General features: G+C 24.1%; 1 protein-coding gene across 1 annotated transcript; it reads left to right on the top strand.

Annotated features, from left to right (window-relative positions):
* On the top strand, nucleotides 1–27,702 carry LOC113551632 (carbonic anhydrase 2-like). The gene is made up of 6 exons (XM_026953984.1): nucleotides 1–344; nucleotides 16,789–16,857; nucleotides 19,339–19,503; nucleotides 25,333–25,471; nucleotides 25,715–26,048; nucleotides 26,939–27,702. The coding sequence occupies exons 1-6, from the start codon at nucleotides 308–310 to the stop codon at nucleotides 27,158–27,160; spliced, it is 966 nt and encodes a 321-aa protein (XP_026809785.1). The 5' UTR covers nucleotides 1–307; the 3' UTR covers nucleotides 27,161–27,702.
* Nucleotides 27,703–27,773: the final 71 nt, after the last annotated feature.

The raw sequence follows: 27,773 nt of genomic DNA, 5'->3' as shown, positions 1-27,773 counted from the left end.
CTTAAACAGACTATTGGTGTCTGCACTCTGCGCTAGTTGCAGTACGTTTGTACCGCGTGGTCCGCCTAGTCGTATCCGTCACTTATATTACACGAAATAATATAATGCCCATTGTATTATATTAATACAGAAATACACAGTTATAATATTATTATCATTACACGTCGTCATCAAGTCGCGGTAAGAAATCAAACGGAACCGGAATTTAGAAAACGACTGCACCGCATTGTAACAACACTATTGTTGTCGTTTAATCTCCCGAGTCCGATCATCGTAGTCATCGGCCAGCAACAAGAAAACTATTATAATGCTCTTCAAAATCGCTGCAGTGCTCTGGACCGCCGGTAAGTGAAATGCATAGTTTACGTTGTGATATTAAGTATATTGTAGTAGCACAATAATTTCGAAGCGGAGACACGACGTGTCTACCGATTGACTGCTAGTTGCGGGGTATTTAAATATAACACACGAACTATATCGTTACGGGATCGCAAAGTTATAATGTTAACGATTAATCAGTAATAACTAATAAATCCGAACGCACCAACAGTCTATTCATCTCAACCCTTTGACGTCCCATCGTAAAAACGACGAGCATACGACAATAAATATAATGTATATAATAATAAAATACGCGTTGCACGCCATATATAGGTTGCGGTATATGTGCGCGGGGTCACCAATAAGACGACAGATGCGGCGAGTCCCCCCCGGATCCCGCTGGAATTCCGTGCAGCAGACATGTGTGAGTATTTTTTTTTTTTCTGCAAACGAATCCCAATATTATATTCTGGTATGGGAGTAATGACAAACCGCAAAATATAATAATGTCGGCCAACTATCAAATACTGTATGGTCGGTATACGGTCACAGGTTCCAAGAAAATAACTCCGGTTTTGGTTTTATTATTTTTTTATTTACGTCACGTTTGATAACAATGATATACATACAATCGTGTATTTTCGTCCCTCTATAATAATATTATAGCTAATGCACGCCGTTTCGTAAAAGCATACCGCTTAGTTATAGATAGCCAGATAGGTATCTATGTAACTGGCTACTTACCTACATAGTACACCAAAAATATATCGAAATGTTACGCACGATAATATCGTTTTAACTTATAATATCGTCACGTCACGGATCTTGTAACAGACGGTTGTCGTAAATAATTACGTTACTCTAATTATTTTTGTTCCCGTATCGCGATGTGTATTATAATATTATACGCGTGTATAATTGTATATCATAAGATATTATTTTGAGGTATACATTATACATTTAAAAAGAAAATTTATTTTTTATGTAATATAAAATATTTTATTACATTTTGAAAATAATAGATACGGGTATGACTAATTAAGTTTATTTATCTAAAATATATTTATTTTAATTTTTAACGTTAAATATCACAATATGTACATAGGTAGACATAGTATTTTTAAATTGTAATTTTTGTTTATAATTATTTTTTTAATTTAAATAATACACCAAATAACAGACAAATCGCATTGTGTTAAGAGGTGTATTGTTTATAATAACTTGTAATAAAAATAACAATTTTATCCATAAATAAACTATAATTAATCTTGTTTTTTGAGTAAATTAAGTTCCGTGTTGAATATATACATAATAACAATAAATATTAAAACATTAAATTTTATGTATTAGTCTCTATTTAGTGTCGACTATCAAATAATTAATATTTTGGCAAATTAGTAATAATGATTAATTATGATAATATACTGTTTTACGCACATTACACGATATAACGTGTGATGGTTAATCGTGTATTATAATATGCATAACATGTTTTAATTGCTTTAAAAATTTTAAAAATTTGGTGCTACGACATTTCATTATAGCCGCCGACCACATGTGCAGCTACTTATACAATAGACGCGCGTATTTTATACGCTGTCGGCGGTTTTAGTAATATATTAATGTATTGATAATGATTCATTCGTTAGTTTATAGTTTTATTATTATAATTGCTTGAAATCCATTTATTTCGAATTAGAAATTGAAAAGGGGTTGCCATTTTTTTTGTAAACTAAATGTGCACAAACGAGGTTAAAACCTTAAACAGAACTACGAAAACTAGGTCAAACTTAAAAATATGATAAGTACACAACTTTAATTGATATTCAAAAATATTTGAATCCTCTGTAATTTGTTAAGTAATCTTAATACATAGTACTTTTCACAGAATAAATAAATCATTTAATTTTTGTCGTAGTATCGTATACTCTGATCGGTATCCACTTATTAATAAATACGTAAACTTCAATATAAATTGATAATATTAATATCTATATTACTATATTATAAAATATAGGTACACTTAAAATAAATACAAAAATCCCTCAAAAATTCTAATATAAATTGCTTTAAGTTTTTGTTGTGTTTGAGTTGACCAATTAATTGGTATATTTTAACCATAATATTATTATTTCTTGTTATTTTTATTTTAAACAATAAACAACAAACATCGATAAAATCTAAATATTTAGTTTTTCACCTGGTATTTTTCCATCTAAAAAAAAAACAATAAGTATAAATACTGACGATGAAATCTATTATTAAATACAAGGTAGATATAAAATCGTTATTCAGACCCCCCGGCGATGTATACATATGGCTCTTAAATATTATGGTGCTGTAAAATCTTTCGTAAATGGGATAGCTCAATCGCTATAATAATACATACATCGAATTATATGTGTTTACACTAAAAAAAATTAATTTAAATAAATTGACGCTAAACCTTAACCCAGTAACAGTGAATGCATCGTTACTACTCATTAAATTTTCAAATTTTGTTTTGCTAAGAATATACAGCTGTAAATAAGAAAGCAAATTTAAAATGACGTACAACGTAATATTTGCGATTAACACAATTTTATTTTTGTCATTACTTCAGTGATATAAAAATAAAAATATTCGTTATCAGGAAACCAAATCGTACAAATTCGATTATCAGCTGGTAGTAAAAATCGTTTTTATGAATTCAGTTGTTTTCCGTTCCATTGTGCTCATCGTTCATGAATTTAATTTATTTATAATATAAAAACGGATTCATTTTATTCCATTTATTTCCTACGTCTTTATACTTTATTATTAATAATACCTACGCGTCGTACAAGTTAGTAATATATCGTGCACTGCGCCACTGCCGCGGCGGATGTTTCGCAACACGTATTCTATGTCGATAGCGTAGCTCATATTATTATTGTATAATTTTGAACGCAATCGGAGGGAAAAGGTTTAATAACAAAACACGTTTTTACTTTGTGTGTTTCTATAGCGTGGCCCCGGCTCACGAATACGAAATTTGCTTCATTTCCCAAAGATCTTTCACTTGTCCGTGCACAAGAAATCGCATAGCACTAAATTATAAGTACATAATATGCGGTATTTTATGTACAGATAAGTACCCATATGTCGCAGTCGTTTGTAGCCAAACAGAAACCTAGTGGTGGCGTATGTAATACACGCGATCCGTATCGTTACGATATATGATAATAATAATAAATAATAATTGTGTTTGTATACATAATATTACACTATATTGGCACGAGGACAACATACATATTATATTGTGTTCGTCCCGCACGCGCCAATTTATACACGATGTATGTGCCCGTGGTTTATTTCGTACAGTCGTTGCAAGCGCCAATGTCCCGGAATAGTCACCGGCAAATAATAATTTGCATCACAATATATAAAAGTAATAATATTAATTAATGGATGTTATCCGCTGACTTTGTGGACATTGTTATCGATGTGTATTGGTAATTTATATATTATTATTATTCACCAACTAAAAGTATTATGTATTATAAGGCGGCCGTCGCGTCCCGGATATCTGAGACCGGTTAGGTTGTTTCCGGCAGGTGGTTAATATTAATATCGTATTTAATTATTATTATTTTTTACAATCGTAACCTAAGAAAATATTATTATACCGAGATTTTATTACTGCGATTATTCTACTTAAGACAAAACACATCAAATATTATAAAGTAGTTATATGCTCCCTGTAGACGCTATTATTATATTATTGGGATGTATATAGGTAGTGTTTTTTTTTTTTTTTCATGTTATGTACAAAGCTACGATAGTCGATAAGGTATGCAAAATTACGAACGCCGAAGCTGCCACCGACGCGTGTAATGTTGAGGTTAACTAGTGTTTTATGAATTTTTTTCTTAATTTCTTCCGCCCGATTCTGAACTACCGCGTATAATGGTTTCAAAAATGTTGACTCGTGAAAGAAAAAACGTGTTTTTTATCCTTCGCACTGTTATAATATAATTTATGCAATATAATCGATTCCTATTTTTCATTTTTATAGCCACGGAAACAATAATTTATATTAATATCAATTGTTTAATAATACAATTCACATGTTACACATCATATTAATGCATTTGCAGTTAGACGTTTATTTGAATTAAATAAAAATCTATAACTTACGTAGGTACTTATTTATTTAAATTGATCATCATAATCTTGCAAGTTCTGAAAATCTTCATAATCATAAGACTTTTCCTAGCCAATGTGAATCTAACAAGACTCCAAATAACAAAATCCGTTCTCCAGTTTCGGTAATCATCTACCCCGCTTAATGAAAATCTAGCAAAAAATAACAATTTTTTTAATTGTGAAAAATTAAATAATTTTCTTGGAAAATTTTTAATTTCACATTTTGTATCTATTTAATAATCCCTTTTTAATGAACTATCAACTAACTTTTTAGCTGTAATAGTTCTGGATAAAAGTTAAAAAAAAAAAAATAGAAATTTTGGGACTGTTTACGCCGACGTTTTTGTGGATTCAAATCGTTATACCGATTGGGTGTGATATTGGATCTCTCATTAATATTTTATGTTAAAGCTAGCTTAATTATCCACCTACTCATTACAACTGAGTTACATTTTTATCATTTTCCTAGTTAACAAAAATTCTTGAAGTTTTAAAAATTAACTTTTTCATTACCATACTTACTCGATTAAAAATAAAGAAAGTAAAAAACATTTATACCACGTGGGACTAAGAAGGAATTCTTTTCACATGATTGTCAAAATGAATTCATCTTCAATATATACATTTACTTTTTGTAGAATAATGTTTTGCTTATTTAAAACAACAAACGCATTATCCAGGTGCCATGATTAATAAAAAGTTCAACTGTAGGTACTCGAAAAGTATAAAAAAAAAAAATCATTATTATCGATCTATCGAATTGCCAATTACCTCAATCAATGTTCAAAGAGTAAGTTTATGATTAATATGTAATACGCAAATAAATACCCAATAAATGCATGTAATTAATTTTATCATTACTAATTTAAACGAAATCACAATTAAATAAACAGCAATGTTATATACGTATACTGGTATACTTAATATTTATATGTTATACTTTAAAATTTAAATTAATAAAACGTTGCTATTACTTGTATAATATAAATACTTATATAACATACAAACATTATGATTTATAATATAATAAAATATGTGTATACTCATAATTCTATCATAATAATACGAATATATATATTCAATAAGAATAAGTTTAAAAATTATACTTGGGAAATTAATTATAAAGATGAATGGTATATCATATATTAATACTATAGATTATCCAATATTATTTTAAATTATTATGTACCTATCACTTAATATAATACCTTACCATATCATTAAAAAACTGAAACTTTTTAAATTTATCTAATACGAACAATTAGTTCTTATTAATTTTAATTGTATTATTATTTTATGGTAATACAAATATAGCGTTTTAAATTTACTATAAGCATTATGTATTTATACTTAACAAATAACTCCGCGATAAAATTTTAAAACAATGATATTTTACTAGAATTTCAATTTACGTAATTGTATTTTATTATTTAAATACAATTAAAAACAACAATTGCATCTTTTTTTATTTTACCGGTGTTAAATTAATGCTTGTCTTAAATAACGAAAAAAAATAAGTCGCATGTGTTAATGCTTAATGTATAAAGTGTCGCTTACATTTCTCTTTACATAGTCTATACATTCTGCTGAATGGCAAGTTTCCATTAAATGTTGCCAATGTTTTAGGCTTTTTATACTCTAAAAAAATATAACACAGCAGCGCCTTAAATAACGTTCACTTATTGTTTTTTTTATTCCTTCCCGCTAAGTTTAAAAAGTTGTATTTATATTATTTGTATCCATTAAAATGCAATATTTATTTGTGTCAGTTGTAAAAACATGTAGGTACTTTATCAGCACCTGAAATGTATTTGTATTGCCTATATTTTGCGCCTGCCTTCTTAAATCAAATTTAAATAGATATTTATTATGAGTTATGAGTGTTATGACCATGACTATTTAATATAAATTAATGACATTTAAATGTTTTTGGTGATTTTTGTAAATTAAAAATTTAGTTTAGTCATAATTTGTTGTACATTAGTGTTTATTACATTTACATATCACCATAGACTGACATTTGATTGCATTTTTAGGGGAGGTATAATAATTCAATGTAAAGTGATCCCCACCCCCTTTCAATACACAAGTATAACATATTACTTTCGATTTTTGGGGGCTAAGCCCTCCCTCACGTCCGCCTATGTATTTAAAAAAAAAAACAGCATCATAATATGTGACTATATTTATATCAAAATATATTCTTGTATATTATATAGAATAATTCAGCGAGCACCCCTATTTTTTAATTTTATAATTTATTTATTTAAATTCTGATTTTTGGAATTTTTAAGTATACGTAATGACTTTATTTTTAATCTAATATTGAATGCATTTAAACTATTTAAAGAGTTCTGGGGTGACACTAACTCATTTTTCTTTTAATATCGCTCTTTTTCGATAAATTACTCATAATAAGCAAATTTATTTTTTGAAAATGTTGATGTATATAAATTTGAACAAATAATTTTTAAGTTATTTAACTTTGTGTACTTTGGATAATAGGTATGGAAGATATGGGTGCTAAATTATTTGAAAATTATAATAATTAATATTAAAAAGATGTCAATGTATAATTTGTTTTCTATCTCCGACCCACGCGCAACATAGCAAATTTAATTTCCGAAGAATCAACTTTGAGTCGTTTGTTAAACAAATGTTTGCTTTAATAAGTATTAAAATAAATTGATCTATCATTAAACTTACATTATGTGTATTAGTACTTATAGATTTTTACAATATTTCAATTTTAAAGCGAGTTTTGATCATTTTTTTGAGCGTGATATTTTGCATACTACTATATCTTGCCTAAAAATTGAAATATCGTAAAAAAGCCAACGTACAAACACAACTTTTAACTTTGAGTTTGGTAAGTGGTCAATTCGCTATTCACTGTAATACTATAGCTCACAACTCAAGGTTGGTTCTACTGAACGTAAACTCGCTATGATGTTGGTGGGTCAGAGAGAAAACAAATAGGTATAGTGCGCTATCATTATTTTTATCAGTTAATATAAATTCACACAATAAATAAAGATTCAAAATTAAATAAATTTATTTTTTGTTAAATAATCTAATGAGTAATGGTTATTATCCTTAATATATACATTTTAATAAACTCACAAACTATTCGCTCAAATTTTGATTTAAATACACAAACATTTTCCGAAAATTCAGCTAGTTAACAATTTACAGTAAATATTAAATAATATTATTACTTGTATTGACTATAATTTAAAAAAATAAATTTGTACCAGAACACTCCTTAAATGATGTAAAAATCTAAATAACAATACAATCCTGAAGTTTAAGTACTTGAAAAATTTAAAATTTAAAATTTGAATAAATTCATTACTAAAGAATAAATGTGGTGTTAGTATGTTTGACGAATTAAAATGTATATATAATAAGTATATAAATATTTTTTTATTTGATCTATAGTGATTAGTTTCTGGTCTATGAACATTTATTATAATATTGTATCTAATACTTTTTAATTTTTATTTCCGAAGACAAATTGGTTCTAGATAATGTTGTCAATCCCGCTTATCGATGTATAAAAATAAAAAAATAAATAAAATACGTACCGATAAATATATTATAAATTGCTTTTGAATGTGACCTTTGACACTAACAATACTTGAAAATTTAAATAGTATAATTGTATAAATTAGAATAACAAATATAATCTCCATCAAGGTTTATTTGAATTACTATTTTTAATTTTATTTAAAAACTAATTTTGCATATTTTTGTATTTTTAGAATTTTTAAGTGTGTGTCTCGTATATTCAGTTTCTAAAAAGAAAAAAATTATTGCCAATATTTAATGTATAATAGTGCATGGATATTTGGCAGATTTAATGTTCTAGTGAATGTATGTAGGTACAGTTCTATAGCTGATAATGACATTGAGTAACTTGGATTGACAATTTAACAATTTATTGTTGCGCACGACATACCTACTATATGATTTCAATCAAATCATAAACTAATTACATGATATATTTTAACATATCTATATATTACGAAAAAATTATTATGATAACTACCTCGTTATACGTGTTAGTTACCTATATTATAATTGTTGATGATTTTTTTTTGTTTTTATACAAAATAAAAAAATAATTTTTAAGTTTATCATTAAGGTACTTGACCATTCATTTCTAAATAATGCTTACCATAAATGTTTATAGAAATTTTAACAATTTTACGAATAATTCAATACAATTATAATATTAAAGATTTTATTAATATTTAGTATTTACTGGGTCAATGAATTAAAAAATAATAAATTATACTTATTTGTTATTTTATTATCAAATTATTGCATATTATATACTCTGCAAGAAATATTTTAATCTATTTAACATGTTGTATCAAGTGATTAGGGAATAGGTATAAACATTGTTAACATCAACTCAAAAATATTTTTCAAAATGTTGACATTGACAAAAATAAAAGAATAATGAATGATGATTAATGATTATGTAAATATCGTTTTTATTGACACAATGCAGAATAATATAAATTGCAATGAATACATGCTGTGGCCTTAATGACAAGTTAGGTGAAATCTGAAAATAATATGTTCATATAATACCATACTGCTATAATTAAATTAATATTAAATACTAAAAGTATTTTAATTTAAATAAAACGTGTTTACAAAGATTTATGATTCATGTACATAATAAGAAACATAGATATTTACACAGACATACAGTAAATAAATTTATATACATAATTAGTATTTACCTACTATAAAAATATTTGCTTTGCATTTAAAAAATAATACAAAAATTTCAACTTTATTTCAAAAATTGTTTAGTAGATAGGTATATACTATGTTTACCTACCTAATGTGTCATATTTTGTTGATATTATAATAATAACTAAGAATAAATAATATACCTATTTGATAAGAAATTATATACCTATTTTAATAATTTAATAAATAAATAACTATTATTATTATTAAGATTAAGCTCTAATATCAAGGTTATGAACTGGACAATATATATTTGGTCATTTACATATTATATTTTTATTTACATAATTTTATATTTACTGTACTATATATTAATAATGTATATTCAATTTATAAAATTTATAAAAATATATTTAGTAATTAATCAGTCTCTACCATGGAATATAGATTGTTTGTCATTATCATGAATAAATACATTAATAAAACTATAAGTAAAAATTTGCAAACTTCAATTATTATATTTATTAGTTACTTTAAATAAAATATAAAATGTAATGTAAATTTAAGAATTATTTATTCGGAATAAAAAATGGTATTTTAATATAATAATAAATAATTTTCATTGGTGAAATACAATTTTTTAGTAATTCAATTAAATAATGTTTAATCTTATATTTATCTTATAACTCTATTGTAATAAAAATGTTTAGATACATGTCTATGATTGTTGTACATTTTAAGAGAACCTACCTTTAAAGGAATTAGGCATTAAACATTTTTTTTCAAAACTGCCAGATTAAATTCTAAATAGTTATGGTTTAAAAAATATGTATAATTGTTACCTATTTGTAATTACGACTTACAAGACGTGTTAGTGTGTTAATCCTATAATATAAATTCCACAACTATAGTACCTATATCAATTATCAACTATAGATAAAGAAAAAATAATTTTGTAATTTTTAATAACATAGTATTTTTTTAAATTGTATTTGATATATTACACTATTAAAGCCGTGATCTTAGCAATAACTTAAAACTTAGATAAACAATCTAACACTGCAGTAGAACATCAAGAACTAATTAATACAATGCTAAGTTTTGGAGTAGACAGAGAAAGTCAAATAGTTTTATAATTTCTATAGCTTTCTAAACAATAAGAAACATAGTTTCGATGAAAAAAATATTCTGCAATTAAAAAATCCGCTATTAAAGTGTACCGCAAGGAAATGCATTTTATGTTGTATGGTGAATTGATGACTATGTAATAATGATATAAGTAGTCTTTCAGTCTTTGTCATATTTATATCAATTATATTAAAATCTGTCGCACTATTTGGTGCTTTTGATTTCCACGTAGATAGTTACCTAATTCGTAGATATTAAATGTTAATATTTTCGTTTTATTAACCTAAGAATTATAAAAATCTACAATAATGTTGCTTTTTCCACTTAATAAAATTGTAAAAGTTCCGCGTAATATTCATGATTAAATCATATTAAATATATCTATAAGCAATATTATAGACCTTATTGATGATATAATAACATACCAGCCCTAAAAAGTATGAATTCAAAACAGATCAACGATTGAGGACATTCACCACTTGTATAAGTAACTGACTAAATGACCGATACACCAATAATTATTATTTATTTTAAAAAAATAAACATCATTGTGATTTGTGATGGTCACTTTCGAGAGTACTTTATCTCAGTAATTTTAGTGATACAGGCATGGCTGGTCTATGAGTATAACTAATAACTATATATAGTCTATAATTATAAACTATAATATGAAATAAATAATAATCATTATTCGCATTAACTTTGATAATACTATATTTACAAAATGCATTATTTTCATAAGAAACTGTACATAATTGTTTCAATTAAATATATTGTCTACTTATTTTATTTTTTATTAAGGTTCAATATTTATTCTTAATAATATTATATATAATATTCTAATAATTTTCAATTATTTAAATCAAAATCTTAATTTATAAATTAAAAATAATAATGAAAATAAATCATTCAAAACTTAGCGTTGTTTTCTAGATAAATTTCCAACATTTTTTATAATTTTTATTAAAATAACGATAGTTAGCATTTTATTATTCACAATTATATTAATCCATTGTTTAAAAATAGGAACAATAAAAAAATAATTTAAAACTTAAAATGTATACCGTTTAAATAATTTTTCAGGATAATAGTGCTTCGAAGGTTTATGTAGTTAATTGGTTGGAATAATTTAACATAGAAATATGGCATTTTAGGTAGGGATTTATTTTTTTTTTTTCTATTTATATTACATACTTTTAAAATTTTCTCAATTCAGTTAAATATCCCATTTGATTATGTAATATAATAATAATATGAACAGATCCTATTTACCTCAATTATTTTCTATTTTCATGTCCAAGTATTATGTATAATCAAGAGACTTCCAGTTTTTGCAAAATAAATATTTTCATGACACGTGAGTCGTGAATTTTAAAATAAATTAGTTTTCACGCACTAATTAGTTAAATTATAAACTATTGACTGTTCAATCTTCATTATAACCAGTCTCACTACACACACCCAAATTCCAAGGTAAATTGGAAAATACTTGAGGATTAAATTGTTGTATTTGTATAAACAAAATTATATGCAAAATCCTTAGTAGCGAAGAACATGCCTTAAAGGAGACAAAAGAGAACTTACCAGTTCTAATAAGTTTATTATAAGAAAAATTATACCCCTCTCTTAAGCAATTATCAAGTCTATAATGCAGGATAAAAGGAGATTGTGCTGCTTATTGCTGTCATACACTATACTCTATTCCGTAACCATAAAAACTGGAACACGCTCACCCAGTATGGTTATATTAACGCCTAAACTATACAATTAAATGGTTTTATGATGTACATTTTAGCACGTTATACATTTCAGAATTATTTTCTTTGTTATTTCGAGAAAATATCACACTGCATAATATACGCTTGACAATTGGACTTCCATTGTGATGCTGTTAAATATTTTCAATCACAATGAGTTAGATTTTCATCTTACAATAAACCCATTCGAATGTGTATTAGAGTATAGGACATGTGGATATAAAAGACCTACTCACGTTCTGCTATAATATCAGTTATATGATGATACGCAACTGTACTGTGCAGTGCGTGTGTTCGTACATTCTATATACGTTATTTGGTGTGCGATGACCTCTAATTTTTATTGCAATTAATTGAAAATATTCTTGATGGCGAGGCCTTGTGCTTCTATTTGATGCCATATTTTTACATATAAATTTGATGTTAATCTCGAAAAATTATATGATACCAATCTATAGAGTGGCTTCCGTGTATAATATATATATATATGTATATTGTAAATGGAAAAATAATAATATACTATTTATTTTATGAAATATTATTATTGTATACTTATTGCAACTCAATATAAATGGAATTTAAAAAAAATACATTAAATACTAAATTTTATCCTAATTTAAAAATGTTGTATGAATTCCTATAAGTACCTATATTAATTATAAAAACTGTATTATAAGATGTACTCAGTACAAACTACCAATGTACCTGCTATATTTTGTATATATTATTTTATTTCTCACGTTTAATATCTATTGTAAAATCAAATTTAAGTATTTAAATATGTATAAAATAAATTATTTTTCTTAAGTCACTAGGGTTGAGTAATGTAGGTATTACTTATAATATATCCAGCTATAACTTATTAGTTATTGTTATTAAAGTTAATTATTTTAAATTTAGTAAAATTATTTTTATAATTATTAATTATCATCCATGAAATACTCATTATTGACTCTAGAGGTACTTGAGTGATAAGAACTATGTATTTTAATCCCAACATATAAAGTATATTTGTTAAACTTTCAACTTAATATGTTATTATTAAATAATAATATTATTATTTTAATTATTTTATTGTATAATATATTTTAATTATCATTCCCTTAAATAAAAAAATAAAAATTTTAGCACCTGAATTAAAGATCAAATATTAAAATATAAAGAAGTAGTATGTATTTTGACGTTAAAAAATAAACTTTTAATAGATAATTTATTTTTAAAACGAGAAAAGTCAATAATCGCTCTGTTGTACAGTAGGCTGTGTCGAATGTACCTCGTTATTAAGCAAGTCACTGTAATGAATAATGAATCTGTTAAAATTTAAATCAAAGATAAATCATTGAATACGAAAAATGATTCTAAATGAAGATGGTTAGTCTATCAGCTAGTGGCGTATTTTATCTCTCCCTGACCCCCTTATATTTATAAAGTTATAGTTGTATTTTTGCTATTTATCACTTAATTTTATTCTAATGTTTAAAAAAAAAACAGCATAATCAAGTCAAGAATTATACATTTAATATATATTTATTTGTTTTTTGTAACCTATTTTTAATTGTATCAATTTGTATTTTTCTCTTCAATGTCTCATGTTTATTTTTTGTATTTTGTACTCTTGAATTTCAACTCGAGGTTTTACCTCAGTAAAAATCAATGCTAGTTTACTACTGCTTGTGTATAAATTTAATTTTACATTTTAAACTAGCAATAAAATAAATAATAAATAATAAAAATAATAATAATTAGTGTAAGTAATAAAATGCTGGGGTGTTAGGGAATCTGCAATTTTAATTATACCTTCCCCTTTGGAATAATTTTAATAAAGCTTCTATAGCTAAATATGCTTAACTATTTTTTTAAGTGTTTTTTATAATTTATTTGTATTTCAATTATAGTAATTGACTTTAATATTAATAATTCGGTAGGTTGAATTAAGGAACTTTCTATTAAAATATATTCAAGTGACATGTTGACAGTGCAACAAAAAATTATCGGTATTTAGATATAAAAATTAAAATAAATCTTAATTTCAAATTATAAATCGAAATATAGTTGAAAAATTTGAAAATTGTACCATGTATAAAATATATTTATATAAATATTTGGTAAAAAAATGTCTACTGTATATTTTAAATAAAAACAAAACAAAAATATGAATTTTGTCAAAAACATTTCAAAAGTTAATTTTGTTTTTTCCGAGGATTTTGAAAAATTACTATACATTTTTAATTTTTATCTCCCAATAGGTATTAGGTACTATACTATAACTAGATACAATTTTATATCATAAACCACCCTCAACGTGAACATAATATATTTGTGAAATGTATACATTCATCGCACCGCTCAGAAATTAAAATTAAAACTTTTATTTAAATATTAATAATTAGAAAAAAAAAATTATCCGTAGTATCAATTACCCGGAAGTATATCACCTAACTATTACTCTCTCCCGTGTGTGTTTAGTTGGTGGTTCATTAAATGGATCATTAAATCGTTTATTAGTGTATAATTAGTGTCAATGACAATAATATTTTATTGAACCACTCATGCACCTCCAGCTGGTTTAACAGTTAGTTAATACATAACAATTAAATTAGTAGTTATGATACCTACCTAGGTAATAACAAAGTATTTAACCCGTTAAAAATTGGTTCCGGAACAAAATATAATATATATTATATATATTTATACATCGATATATTTTAAATTTTTTGGGGAAGTTTTATTTAAGGTAATTAGGTAAATACATTTGATATGCAGGTCTATTATTATTTTATAATAAATAAATGAGTCTCGGTAGCCGGTATTATTGGTTTTGCTTAAACTTTAAATATTTACCTAAAAGTTAGGAATATCTATAATTGTCGATATTTAAGTTTTCTTTTTTTTTATTGACCATTAATGTTAATTAGATTTATTAATACCATATTAACCTTATATTAAAAATGTGTTATTTATCATGGTACAAAACTAATTATAAAGATAAAATATGCATTTGTTTTAAATTGTATTTAAAATTTCACTTCTATAATGATTTACGAGTTATAATTTTTATTTATGGAATACGTCATCAGTCATCAAAAATGTAATCGTGTATCAGGCTAGGTTTATAAAATATACCTGATATAAAATCATCTATAATGTCAAAAAAGTTGGTATCTATATTCACTTTATAGTTAAGAGATGGTGTGCCAAATCGCACACCGAAATTTTGGCAATCATAAATCGCAATTTTATCATTTTTTTTTTTTTAATTTGTAATAAAATGTAAAATGTATAAATACTTATGGTCCAGTAACTCTTGCTGATTATCCTAACAACTTCCTGTAGAGTTCTGACATTAATGTCATTGATTTTAATGATTTTATACAGGTCGTAAAAACGCATGTGTACACTAACAACGTCGCAAGAGTTTGTCTCCGTAAAATAATACATTATATACCATTATATATAGTAAATACCTATCCTTTAACTATCAATCATTGTTGTTTTCTTGATCTAAGATTGCGACATAGTTGCCCTTGGGCCTTGGCTAACTTCATTGTCCCACTAACTCGTTGTACATGACTTTACACGTTTTTTCATTCAAATTCAACCCCGTGATGTTTGCCTATCATATGTGCGTGTGTATAATACACACATATTGCGATCGATCAATAAATAAAATAACAGCTATGTCATTTAAAAAGCGACACAGGGTCATTTTGAAAAATCAAAATTACTCGCTCAGACTATAATATTTTTATTGCATGTTTTTATTCTTTGTCGCTTATAATGTCATCTATATATGCAATAAACATTCAAATCTGATTTATACTAACGAGCACAATTCGAAAAAGTATGTACTAATACATATATAATACAATATTCATGACGACCACTCATCAACATATCATATCATCATCAAGCGCTACTAACAAATATTCCTATTATAAATTATTAAATTGGTTCTGTATAATTTAAAGTTCAACACTCCCGTGCGCTAAATAATTATATATTTATATCTATCTTCTTAGAAGTGTCGTTTGCAAATTTAGTTATTTACCAATTTCCAAACGTACTTTTATTAAAAATTTCATTTTTCATATTCTTTGAAAGTGATTATCGACTCAATTTCACTTACGTCAATTAAACATGTTTTTATGTAATAGTAGATACCTATAATATCATGTATAATAATAAAAATGTATTTTTGAAAGTATTTAATATTGAGATATATACTTTAATTACATTTTAATGGGAGTTTTAAAATTATAGGATAATATGTCTAATCATTGAATGAACACTAAAAAACACTATTATGTTTCCTTTAATTAATACAAGTTTTAAATAATGTGAAAGTCATATCAAAATAATATAAAGGTAGGTCGTGTCGTACGCATTATTTGTAGGTAAATAGGTATATTTTAATTTTTCATGGAAAGTACGTGTGTATAACATACGTATTAATCATTAAAACACGTACACGATTATTTATATTTTACAATTTGAAATGTTGAAATAAATTCTAGTAGAAACTGAATTAATAGTCTCTTCTAAAATATGTTTACCTATTTGATAACATATGTTATATGAATATTGCCCACTTGTATTTAAATGTTATTGTTATTTTACGCTAGAATAGTTTTGCCAGAAAAAAATTATTACTTAAATTCGCTATAAATATGTATTGTTAAAAATTATATCAACTTTTTTATTACAGGTCTAGCATACGGATTACCAAGCCCTGGAGAAAGCGAACAATCATTTGGTTACGATTCTGGAGAGCTCGGTAAGAATTAAAACTCATAACATTATTCATAATTTATAGTTCAAATTCCAAGTTTTAAAACTCTCAGGTCAAGGTAAAATTTTTTAACGAATAAGTACTTACTACTTAGTCTTTGATATCAATATAATTAAATTATAAACTAATAAGATCCATATAAATTTTATAATTATCATTTATTACAGGCATTATAGCATTGTTTATATATATAAAAAATAGTTTAACAAATGCAGCGTTCAATAGTATAATTTATAAAATAAAGCTGAATGATGGCAAGATGAAAGTCGTTAGCTTAACTAAATATTAATTAAAACGCAAAATACATCAGTTAGTTCGTTATAAAATAATATGATTTGTACATGTTCTTACGTAATTTATGTAAGAAATATACTTGGAATAAATACCATACAGATTATGTATCACTTTAATTATTTACTTTATAAATGAGCCCTGGGTAAATACTATGCTATGAACCAAATATTAAATATTTCTCAATTACAGTTTGGATTAATATTACATTATATTATGTTAAAAGTATATTACATTTTTGGTACATTCAATTTTATGCCATTTTTAAGTCTTAACGTATTTATTTTTAAGATACTTTACGTAAGAAATCTAAAATACCTAATGAACACTCCAATCACACATCATGATTCATAAGTGATATTGGAACATATAAAATATTACCTAAACGCAATCAAGTTACAACTTGCAAATTGAATAAAAATATGTTCCATGATAAAAATCGTTAGGTATATTTAGGCTGATATAAAAACAATAATCATATATTAGTATATATATATGTATATAAATAATATAAAAATTATTATAATAAATTATAAAAATAATAATTTATAATTATACCGGGGACTCGGGTACAGCGTGTAGAACAAAATTCTAAGTACCTATGTTATACGTATTTTAAAAGATTATTATAATAGCATAAATGATTTTTACAATTACTTTTTCATTTTATTTTTGATTGATTGATTCGTATTATATATTAATATATTTTGTAAAAATATCTATTCTGAATAATATATAATAATATATTACGTAAAGTCGAAATTGATTAAACCTCAAAAATATATTTTTATAATTAAATATATTAAATTTTTTAATTCTTAAAAATAATATTTTACCTAATATCATTATATTTTTATTATTATTTATGAGTATTTAATCACATTAATTTTATTTGAACAATAACATCAAGGGCGTAATTTCAATAAAAAAATGGGGGTGTTGAAGATTACGGAGTATAGATACCTGTTACTATTTAAATCTAAATTAACACGAAACAATTTGGGGGGTGCTAATTGCTAAGCACTTAAGTTATTTTAAGAGAAATATTATTAACAATCTGATACTAGGTTTTAAATATTTTATATTATTATCTATCAATTTTACCATATCCCTACAGTTGTTTTAAAGGTTGGTCGAAGATTTATTTTCAATTTACAATGAATTTTTTTTTTTTAGAACCTTACAATGACTAATTTTGGTAACAACATATTTATAACCACACTTTGTAATGTATCAATGATCAAAATTTTACTAAGTAATTTGATATTTACATAAAATAAAAATTATTTTTAAGTAATATGAAAAAAAATAATGTATTATTCAATAAAAATAATATCTAATTATATATTTTAGAAATTATTTGAAAGTAATAAAGCATTGATAAATCCATAAAATTGATAGGTATTTTAAATCCATAAAATCATTGTATTAGGTAATAGGTATCTATCACATATTTAAAATAAAAAAATATTAGTAAACTATTTAATTTTTAATGATTTTTAAGTAATTATAAGTATGATAAACAGTATTTTTCATCAAAATAATGACAACCAAACAAAAGATGTAAAGTAGAATCAACTCTAATAGCAATCGAAAAATATTTTTGATGAATACCACAGATATCATAATATCAGATATACGTAGAAACATATTGAACATTTAAGACAATATTGAATATATTATTGTTAGTAGTTGAGTATATTGTATTATAATCTGTTTAGTAGTTGTAAAATGTATACTTAGTTGAATTACATATATTTAATTTCATCATTAAGGAAGGGATTTAAATGCTGTAAAACGTAACAAAAATTAACCTAAAATAATATATTTATAAAAATATATATTAATTTTAATAATATTTATTATAATATTTATTTTCAATATTTTTATAACATTGGAAAAATTTATTTTGTTATTATATAAATAGTACGACCAGGAAAAATAAATAATAGTTTATTTTATTCTTTTAGAATGAATTTTAACTAATTTTTATCAAATTTTATCCATTCTTGTATAAAAATGTCAAAAAATTCAAAAAAAGGTTTCATTTTTTCATTCTCTGATGTATGAAATGAACTTTGTACTTTGAAAGCAATATTTCAAAAAGAAATGCAATTTTTATTCAAATCTTTTCTCTATAATTGAAAAGCTATAAATAAAATATCTTTTTTTTAGATCCTTTACATTGGGCAACAGAATATAAAACATGCTCAGGAAAGTATCAATCACCAATCGACATTGAAGAAAATCTTGTAACAAAAGTAAATTTACCACTTTTACGTTTTCACAATATTGATGAACTTCCCACTGGAGCAAACATAACAAATAATGGACATACAGGTAATATTGATTTATTTATTATATACCTTTATACTTACTTTTAACACAAATTAATTATAAAACATAAAATTGTTCAATGATAGTTAAAGTATAAACAATGAAATACTAATATATGAAAACATGGCACTATGTAACATATTAACACATAAAGTTGACATATAAGAACAATACTATTCATTTAAAATACTAAATTACTCAAGTTCCATAAAACCACAACATTCAATAGATAGTGAAAATATTCTACCCTTTTTTAAACTGTTGGTTTAATTATTTACATGTACATACTTACAAGTTTACAACTGTAGTTTTTGTGAATATGTCATGATAAAGATAAAGCAATGAAACAATTTCTATAACAAAACAATATGTACACTTTTCTAAAAAAATCATAAATATATATTTATTTAATACAATACTGATACGCTTTATTAGGAAAATAACTTAATTTATGCTATTACAATACCTCATGCAATTATTATATGTAAGAACACTAGAACCATAGAGGTATACAAATTATCATTTGTTTATTTTAGTTTTTAAATTATTATATTCATTATTATTTTTCGTAATAAATAAATTAAAAACCACTTACTAGTTTGTGTATGACAATATTTATAATATACATGCCTACAAAAGTACATATAATATATTGTATAAGTGTTATTATATTAATAGCTGTAGTGTCTGTAGTTAAATAAGAACAAGTTTTTGTTGTAAATGATCGCATGCCATATTATTATTGTGTAGGTACACAGTTATGAGTTATGAGTTATAACCAAATAAATCTAATATCAATAAACTTTCTGATTAAATGATTACTTATTTAAATCATGATGATTAAATAGATTTATGCATAAAATATGTATATAGTAAATAAGAACACAGAATATAAGAATAAGGTATGTAGAATGTTAAATGTTAGTTGGATCCAAAACAAGCTCTGGAAAAAGATAAACCATTTATAATAAATCAATATGTTAAATAATTATTAGCTATATTATATTATGATCCACATATGTGATACAACAAGAGGTGTGTCAATTAATATATTATTGGCTTAACAATTGTTGGAGAGACATATATTTTAGTATTTCATCAACATACATTATCCTTTGCTAAATGCATTTAAAATACATTTGAAATAAATTCTGACTTAAAATTGTGAATAGCTAAAACCATAAAAAAAAATATACACAAAACAAAATAATTACAATTATATAGAACCTTGACCAAAATGTAATAGATGATGAAAAATGATTCATACTACTGTATAGTTAAAAAAGAATTTATAAAACCCAAAAACAGAAATATTATAGTAAAGCAAGCAATAAAAATATAAAATATATATATCACAATTTATAAATTAACTATCTACCTAATATATCTACTCTAGCTAAATTATTATATGGTAAAAATTACATGTATAATTATAGTATGAAATTAAGAAATTAACATAAACAAATTGCAAATAGAACATTAACTCTATCTTACCAACAGAGATTATAAGTTATAAACATAATTTTAGTCACTTGTGATGTTCAAATTTCAATAAACACACTTAGAGACCGACCTAAATAAGAAGATAAATAATAAATAATAAATAACCTATGCTGCTTCAATTGATTCTACTCTGTGATACAAAACTCTATTTAAAATTTCAAACCAACAATAAAAATGACCCAGTAGTGGAACATATCATGTGTACAGACATTTTAAAATAGGAAACTTAATTTATAGTTAGTGTAAAATTAGAAATAGAAATGTAAGTAGTTATTATTTTGCTAGGTAATAACCAATAGGAAATGAAAATTCATTAGTAGTATTGTGATGTACAATAAAAGAAAAATCAAAATTATAATTATTTAAAATTAATTGGTAATAAACAAAAAACACAAATTGAATAACAAAATCTGTTAGATAGTTCATTTTTTTTTATTTAAGTATAATTTTATCCAATAGTTTTAATTCTAACTTACAAACTTAGTTTAAAGGATAAAAGTATAAAATAGTAGTATAATATAATTATAAATATATAAATTATACATACTTATATAATATAATATAGGTATTACTATTTACTGGTATTAAGAACACGTATTTATTATCTAGTCAAGGTCTAACATAGTAGCCTACAGGAATATATTTTATACTATATTTCAAGGAGTATATATGAACTCTCTTATTGTAAATTATATATAATAAAACTTATAATTGTATTGATTGATTTAAGTTTTTCAATGCTTCTTGTATAGGGTAAATATATAACTCAGTAAATAAATAAACTGCATAAACTATTACAATTATAAATAATTATGGAATTATAATCATATTAAGATATATCTTATATAATCTTAAAATGGTCCCATTATTATAGGTACTAGGTAGGTAACATAATATATTATTATTATTTGCATTTGTCTTCTTTATTTTCTCATTTTAAACTGTTTTTAAATTGTACCTATTCTGATCTATGTACACTGAACTACATATTATGAATAAAGATTAAAAGTGCACTTATACATAGGTATTATAGATAATTTAAATAATTTTCACGCTTGAGTTTAATAATATCTATCTTATTAGCATACAACTAATAAGTAATTAATAATTATCTACATGTATTATATATATAAAACAAACATAAATTAAAATGTTAAATTTTATTTCTATAATATATATTTACTTATACAAAAGTAAAATTATAATTTTTATATAGGCTATAGAATTCTAAACTAAATGTAAAAAAATTTCAAGTATTATTATATCAAAAAGTAATGATTATAGTTCACATCTTAGACTTTCGTGTATAATATAATTATACTTAATTAAAATAAATAATTGATTTACACATGAAATATTGGTAATAAAACTATCAATATTAAAAATTATTGTTTATTTGTTAATGTACTTTTGAACTATTTTTTAAATATATTATGTATTTCTGTTGATTAAAATAATAAACGTTTTAAATTTTTTGTTCAATGTTTAAAGATATCATTTCTCTAAGATGCATATTTTTGGCTTTCAGCAAATCATATTCTTTTATATAACAATCTAGTTTCTGTTTTTCCTAATGAAAATAAAACATAGTGTTCAAATTATTTACCTAATTTTATAGGTTAGGTACTTATACTTAGGATAGGTTTAGCCCCTCCAAAAAAAGGTAATATGTTATACTGGGGATGCGGGATTACTTTATATTGGATTATTATAGCCCTCCTAAAAATTCAATCAAATGTCCGCCTATGCCCTATGATATAGGTATATTTATATATTTATATTAATTTAAGATTCTGCAGAAGCAACAAATATATTTTTACCTTAGATATAGTATGTGAAGCATTAAATTCTTTTATTTGATTCTTCAATTCAAGCAATCTATTTTCTTTTTGCATCAATACATCAACATTTTTACTGTATAATTCAGATAATATTTTTTTCATGCTCAATACTAAAGAAAAATATAATATAATCAAAATCAAAGAAAAACATTATTGCTATTATATTCTATTATACGTAGTACCTACCTAAGTATTTAAAAAAGTATACTTTGGCTGGTATTTTTACCTACAAGTAAAGTACCGACCACAAAAAAAATAAAAATATTTATTTTGAAATAATCTTAGTACAGTAAAAATTTTCTTCACATAAAAATTATAATAAATAATTATTTTATTAATATACCTAATCTACAACTATTTTATATATTTTTTTTTCATGATAACATCATACTCACCTAATTTTGTATATGCTTTATTTGGTTCTATTTCCATTTTTTTTTCGGTTTCCAAAACAGCAATAGCCTTAAAATAAAACAAAAATATAATGTACATGATGTAATTTAGTTATTCAAACAATGTATTTTTACTATTTATATATAAAAAAAGAAGTGTACTTTGATATTATAAATTAATAAAATTAGACACCTTTTTAATATTTAATGTTGATTTTTCCACTTCAGCAATGGCATCTATAAATATCAAATAATAATTATATTTTATTCAAGAGTATTCGTAATCTACTATAAGCTATATAAAGCTATAATTCCCAAACCATACTCAAGTACTAGTTTAACATTAGAAATGTAACATCTATAATTTCTACCAAAATTTTTATATGATTAATAAAATTGAGTTACCACTCGTTTTAAATGTAATTTTTGTGTGATAGATTATGCTTGCAAAAGTACCCATGGGTATTTTTTTAATCTACGATAATTAATAAAATATGAGATTTTTGATACAATACCTATAAAACATATTTTTTTTTTTAGTCTTACAATTACCTATTTTAAGAAAATGATCATAAAGATTTTAAATTTTTATATTTTATTATATGTGTACTTACCTAAATTTTACATGTATATCAAAAACTAATTTTCATTTTAATAAAACATCGCATAAATCAATACTTTTTTATTTTATTACATTGATATGTATATACTTAAATTTTATTATCATATACCTACAGGTATTTAAACATTTTAAGCTGTATTCATGGTCGGATTGGTCAGGCGAACTACCGAGGAAAACTCGGTGGGTCGCTCAAAATATGGGTTGGTTTTGTGTGTTTGGTCATATTTATTTTTTATTTTTGTGATAAATAGTTTACACATTGGTAGAAAATATAATTGATTTGAATTATTTTAGCCGTACAGTAGCTGTAGCTGTAATCAAATGTTACAAATTCCAAAACCTGTTAGGCCGATATCTTGCCAATCTGGCGCTGGCTGTATTCAATTAAAAACTCACTGTTCAAATTTGGGATCAATGTTGAGAAGTGACTGGATTTATGGATCATATCTTTTAACATTTTTACGTATTCTTGTAACTTGTTTCTTTGTTCTTCAGAAGTATGAATTTTCGATTTTAACTCCAATATATACTTCTTTTTTTTAATAATATCCTGCATCTTATGAAAAATTACCTGTCAGTTAAAAAAATAAATAAACAGTTAAATAAAAAAACATTAATATGTCATTATTGTATAAATTGTATTATATTATTATGTTAGTCTTCATTATAATTATTGATTTAAATTAGTTTAACATACAGATTTATATTTAGCGAATATTTCTTCTACCGAAGTATCATCAATATCTTCTGAATTAAGCATTTTGTTCTAAAAGCCAATTAAATATAATTAAATATTAAAATAACTTTCAACTCCTCTTATAATAAAATTAAAGATTGAATGCCTAAAGATATTTTTATAAATGAAATAGTTAAATCATTAATCATTGTTTAAATTAAAATTAAAGATTTTATAAATTAATAACTACACACCATAGATTTAAGCCTCTTTTTATTTGTATATTATTTTACTTTTAAAACATAGATAATATCTTACTTATTAATACATAATATATGAAAAAATATTACCAAAGAGAATAAAGATTTACTCAAATTTTAATACTTGAATTGTTTAAATTATTAGATTAAAATATACCAGTTGTTATAATAATATTAGACCTAATTTTTTAATTTTAAAAAATAGTGCTATAGACAATTGACTATTATTCTATGTTTATAAGTATATGATATAATAATTATTATTTAATTAAATTACATTTTCCGATATGTATTTTGGAGTAACTTAAAAGTGTAACTTGTGACACTATAAATACATACTTAAAAATCATTCAGTATAGAATTGACAGATGACAGTGGAATATTTTTAAATTTTTAATAGTAGTTGCCCTATGACATATATAGGTCATAAATTCACAAAATATAATATGGTACATACATTATTACCTGTAATTAAAAATTTGTAAAAATTTAAACTATATTAAATGTATAATAAATTATTTAAAATACATTTTTACAGTGGTCATACAATTGAATTATACTCAACAAGTAATGATCAGTGGAGGTCCACTGACGCCAACCTACAAATTCACTCAATTGCATTTCCATTGGGGTGTTAATGATTCATTGGGTAGTGAAGACCTTATTAACAACCATAGGTATGTAGTTGAACAATTAAGTAAATGCAAGATTAAAATACAACATAAAAACTATATTTTAAACAAAACAAAATATATATTTTTTAATATAGATAAGTCTATAAGATATATAAATTATGTTGCTTTCTTGTATAATTAATGCATACATTTATAATAATAATATTATATATTATACTAAGAATATTAATATTAAACTATTTAATATAATTTTCAAATGTTTATTATTTTGTGGTTTTTATATAGCTACCCGATGGAATTGCATATGGTATTTTCAAACACAGATTATGATGATGACAAAGTAGCCTTAACAAAAAGTGACGGATTGGTTGTCTTAGCTATGTTCTTTGAAATAACCCAAGAGGACAATCTCGTGTACTCAGAAATCGTCGACTCCTTAAGTCAAATACATATGCCTGATCAATCAACACATTTACCAGTTGGATTCACCATCAGATCCATGTTACCCGAATCTACCGAACACTATTTCACGTACAAGGGTTCCTTAACTACACCACCTTGTTTAGAAGTCGTTCAATGGATAGATTTCAAACATCCTATTAAATTATCTCATAATCAAGTACTTTATATGCCTAATTACTATATTTATATTCTTAATTAGTACTTAGTTAGTAGATAGAAATGCCACATTAATTATAAAACTATATTCAAATTTGACAAAATCCCTCTACCCTCTAATAGGTCTCTTCAGTTTGTGTGCTTTTCATATTATCATATTATATGTATAATTTCAGTTATATTTATTAGAGAGTCTTATTATATATCAAGGCTCTCAACTTTCTTATGCTTATAGTTTAATATTATGTTGTATCAGATTGTATAAATAAAAATGGTATGTATTTCATTTTTATTGTAATGTATACAATAAAAATGAGCTTTAAACATTTCTAATTTATTTGGTAAGAACCTAGGGTTAAATTAATTATGTTAGATTATGATTAATACAAAATTTTTGTATTTCACTTTATAATTCTTAACACTCTTATAACTGCACCAAGTACCAACTGTAATGTTGAAGTAGTAATTCTCTAAGTTTAGGGGGGTCCTAATTTATGGAACTCAAGATTTTCAATTAAACGAATGCCTACAATAAAATATATTGTAAATGTATATATTCTTAAAAATTATAATTGAGGAAATAAAGGAAATAGGAATGAATAGAGAATGGTTTTTAGATAAATATATATATGATATTATAAAACTATAATTTAAATTTCATTTAAAATTATTTATACTCTATAGGTACTTGTTAAAATAATATTATTACTTTAAAAATATTATATTAGGTATAAATTATTATAGTACAATTCTATGGAGTATAAAATCTGTGAGAAATTTATTTTCATTCACTTTTAACAACTTTATACTCCGTTTACATTATATCATATGCTATAGGTAATAGGTTACATAGCACAGTTTGAATTAATTTATGTTTATGATTTTTTTCAGGTTCAAGCTTTTCGTACATTGCGTTCAAAACACGGACAATTAACACACAATTCTAGGCCTGTACAAGAGTTGTCGGGAAGACCAGTATGGTATAACGTAGGTGATTTTGCGGCTTTGAATAATCCAATTATTGAGAAAAATTCCGCTTCAACAATAGGTCTTCTCATGTCCGATATTCTCATGTTATTGGGCTGCAAACTTGCTGCACTAATGCTATTTTGATTCTCCTGTTGTATTTAAAACCAATTTAACCATCAACAGTCTTGTTAAATTATTATGGTCCATATAAGGGATAATTATACTATAAATTAATCAATATGTATATATACGAAAACAAAAATTGTATAACTATTTATGTGATAGATCTCAACAGTTTATTCTTAGACGATTTGTGTGTTTTACTTCTATTTGATGAAACATTTTTTTTTTTTGTATTTTACTATTATTTTCATATTAAGAATTTTTTTAAAAATTATTTTACTAATTATTTTTGTACTAACCATTTTAATTACCTATGTAATTTTTATGAGTTACTTGATTTGAAGATAACAATCTTTGAAACATGTTCTAAAAACATTTTATGTCATTACAGAACATTTTTCACACTTTTAAGCTAATGAATTTGTCTTCAATAAAAATGACAGCCATATTTTATAATTCCATTGATCACTTTATAAATAGCTAGAAAGTAGATAATTTTAAATATTGGTTTTGTATTATAAATGTTATAATGTATATTTTTGTGGTTTAATTTAACAATAATATAAAATAAATTATTTTAAACAGAGTACAGTTAATGCAGATACAATTATTATTGTATATTTAATCTTTGTAA

Source organism: Rhopalosiphum maidis, chromosome 2 (assembly GCF_003676215.2).
Source record: "Rhopalosiphum maidis isolate BTI-1 chromosome 2, ASM367621v3, whole genome shotgun sequence".
Taxonomy (NCBI): domain Eukaryota; kingdom Metazoa; phylum Arthropoda; class Insecta; order Hemiptera; family Aphididae; genus Rhopalosiphum; species Rhopalosiphum maidis.
Note: the sequence above shows the minus strand (reverse complement) of the source record. Positions and strands in the feature narration are given on the sequence as shown.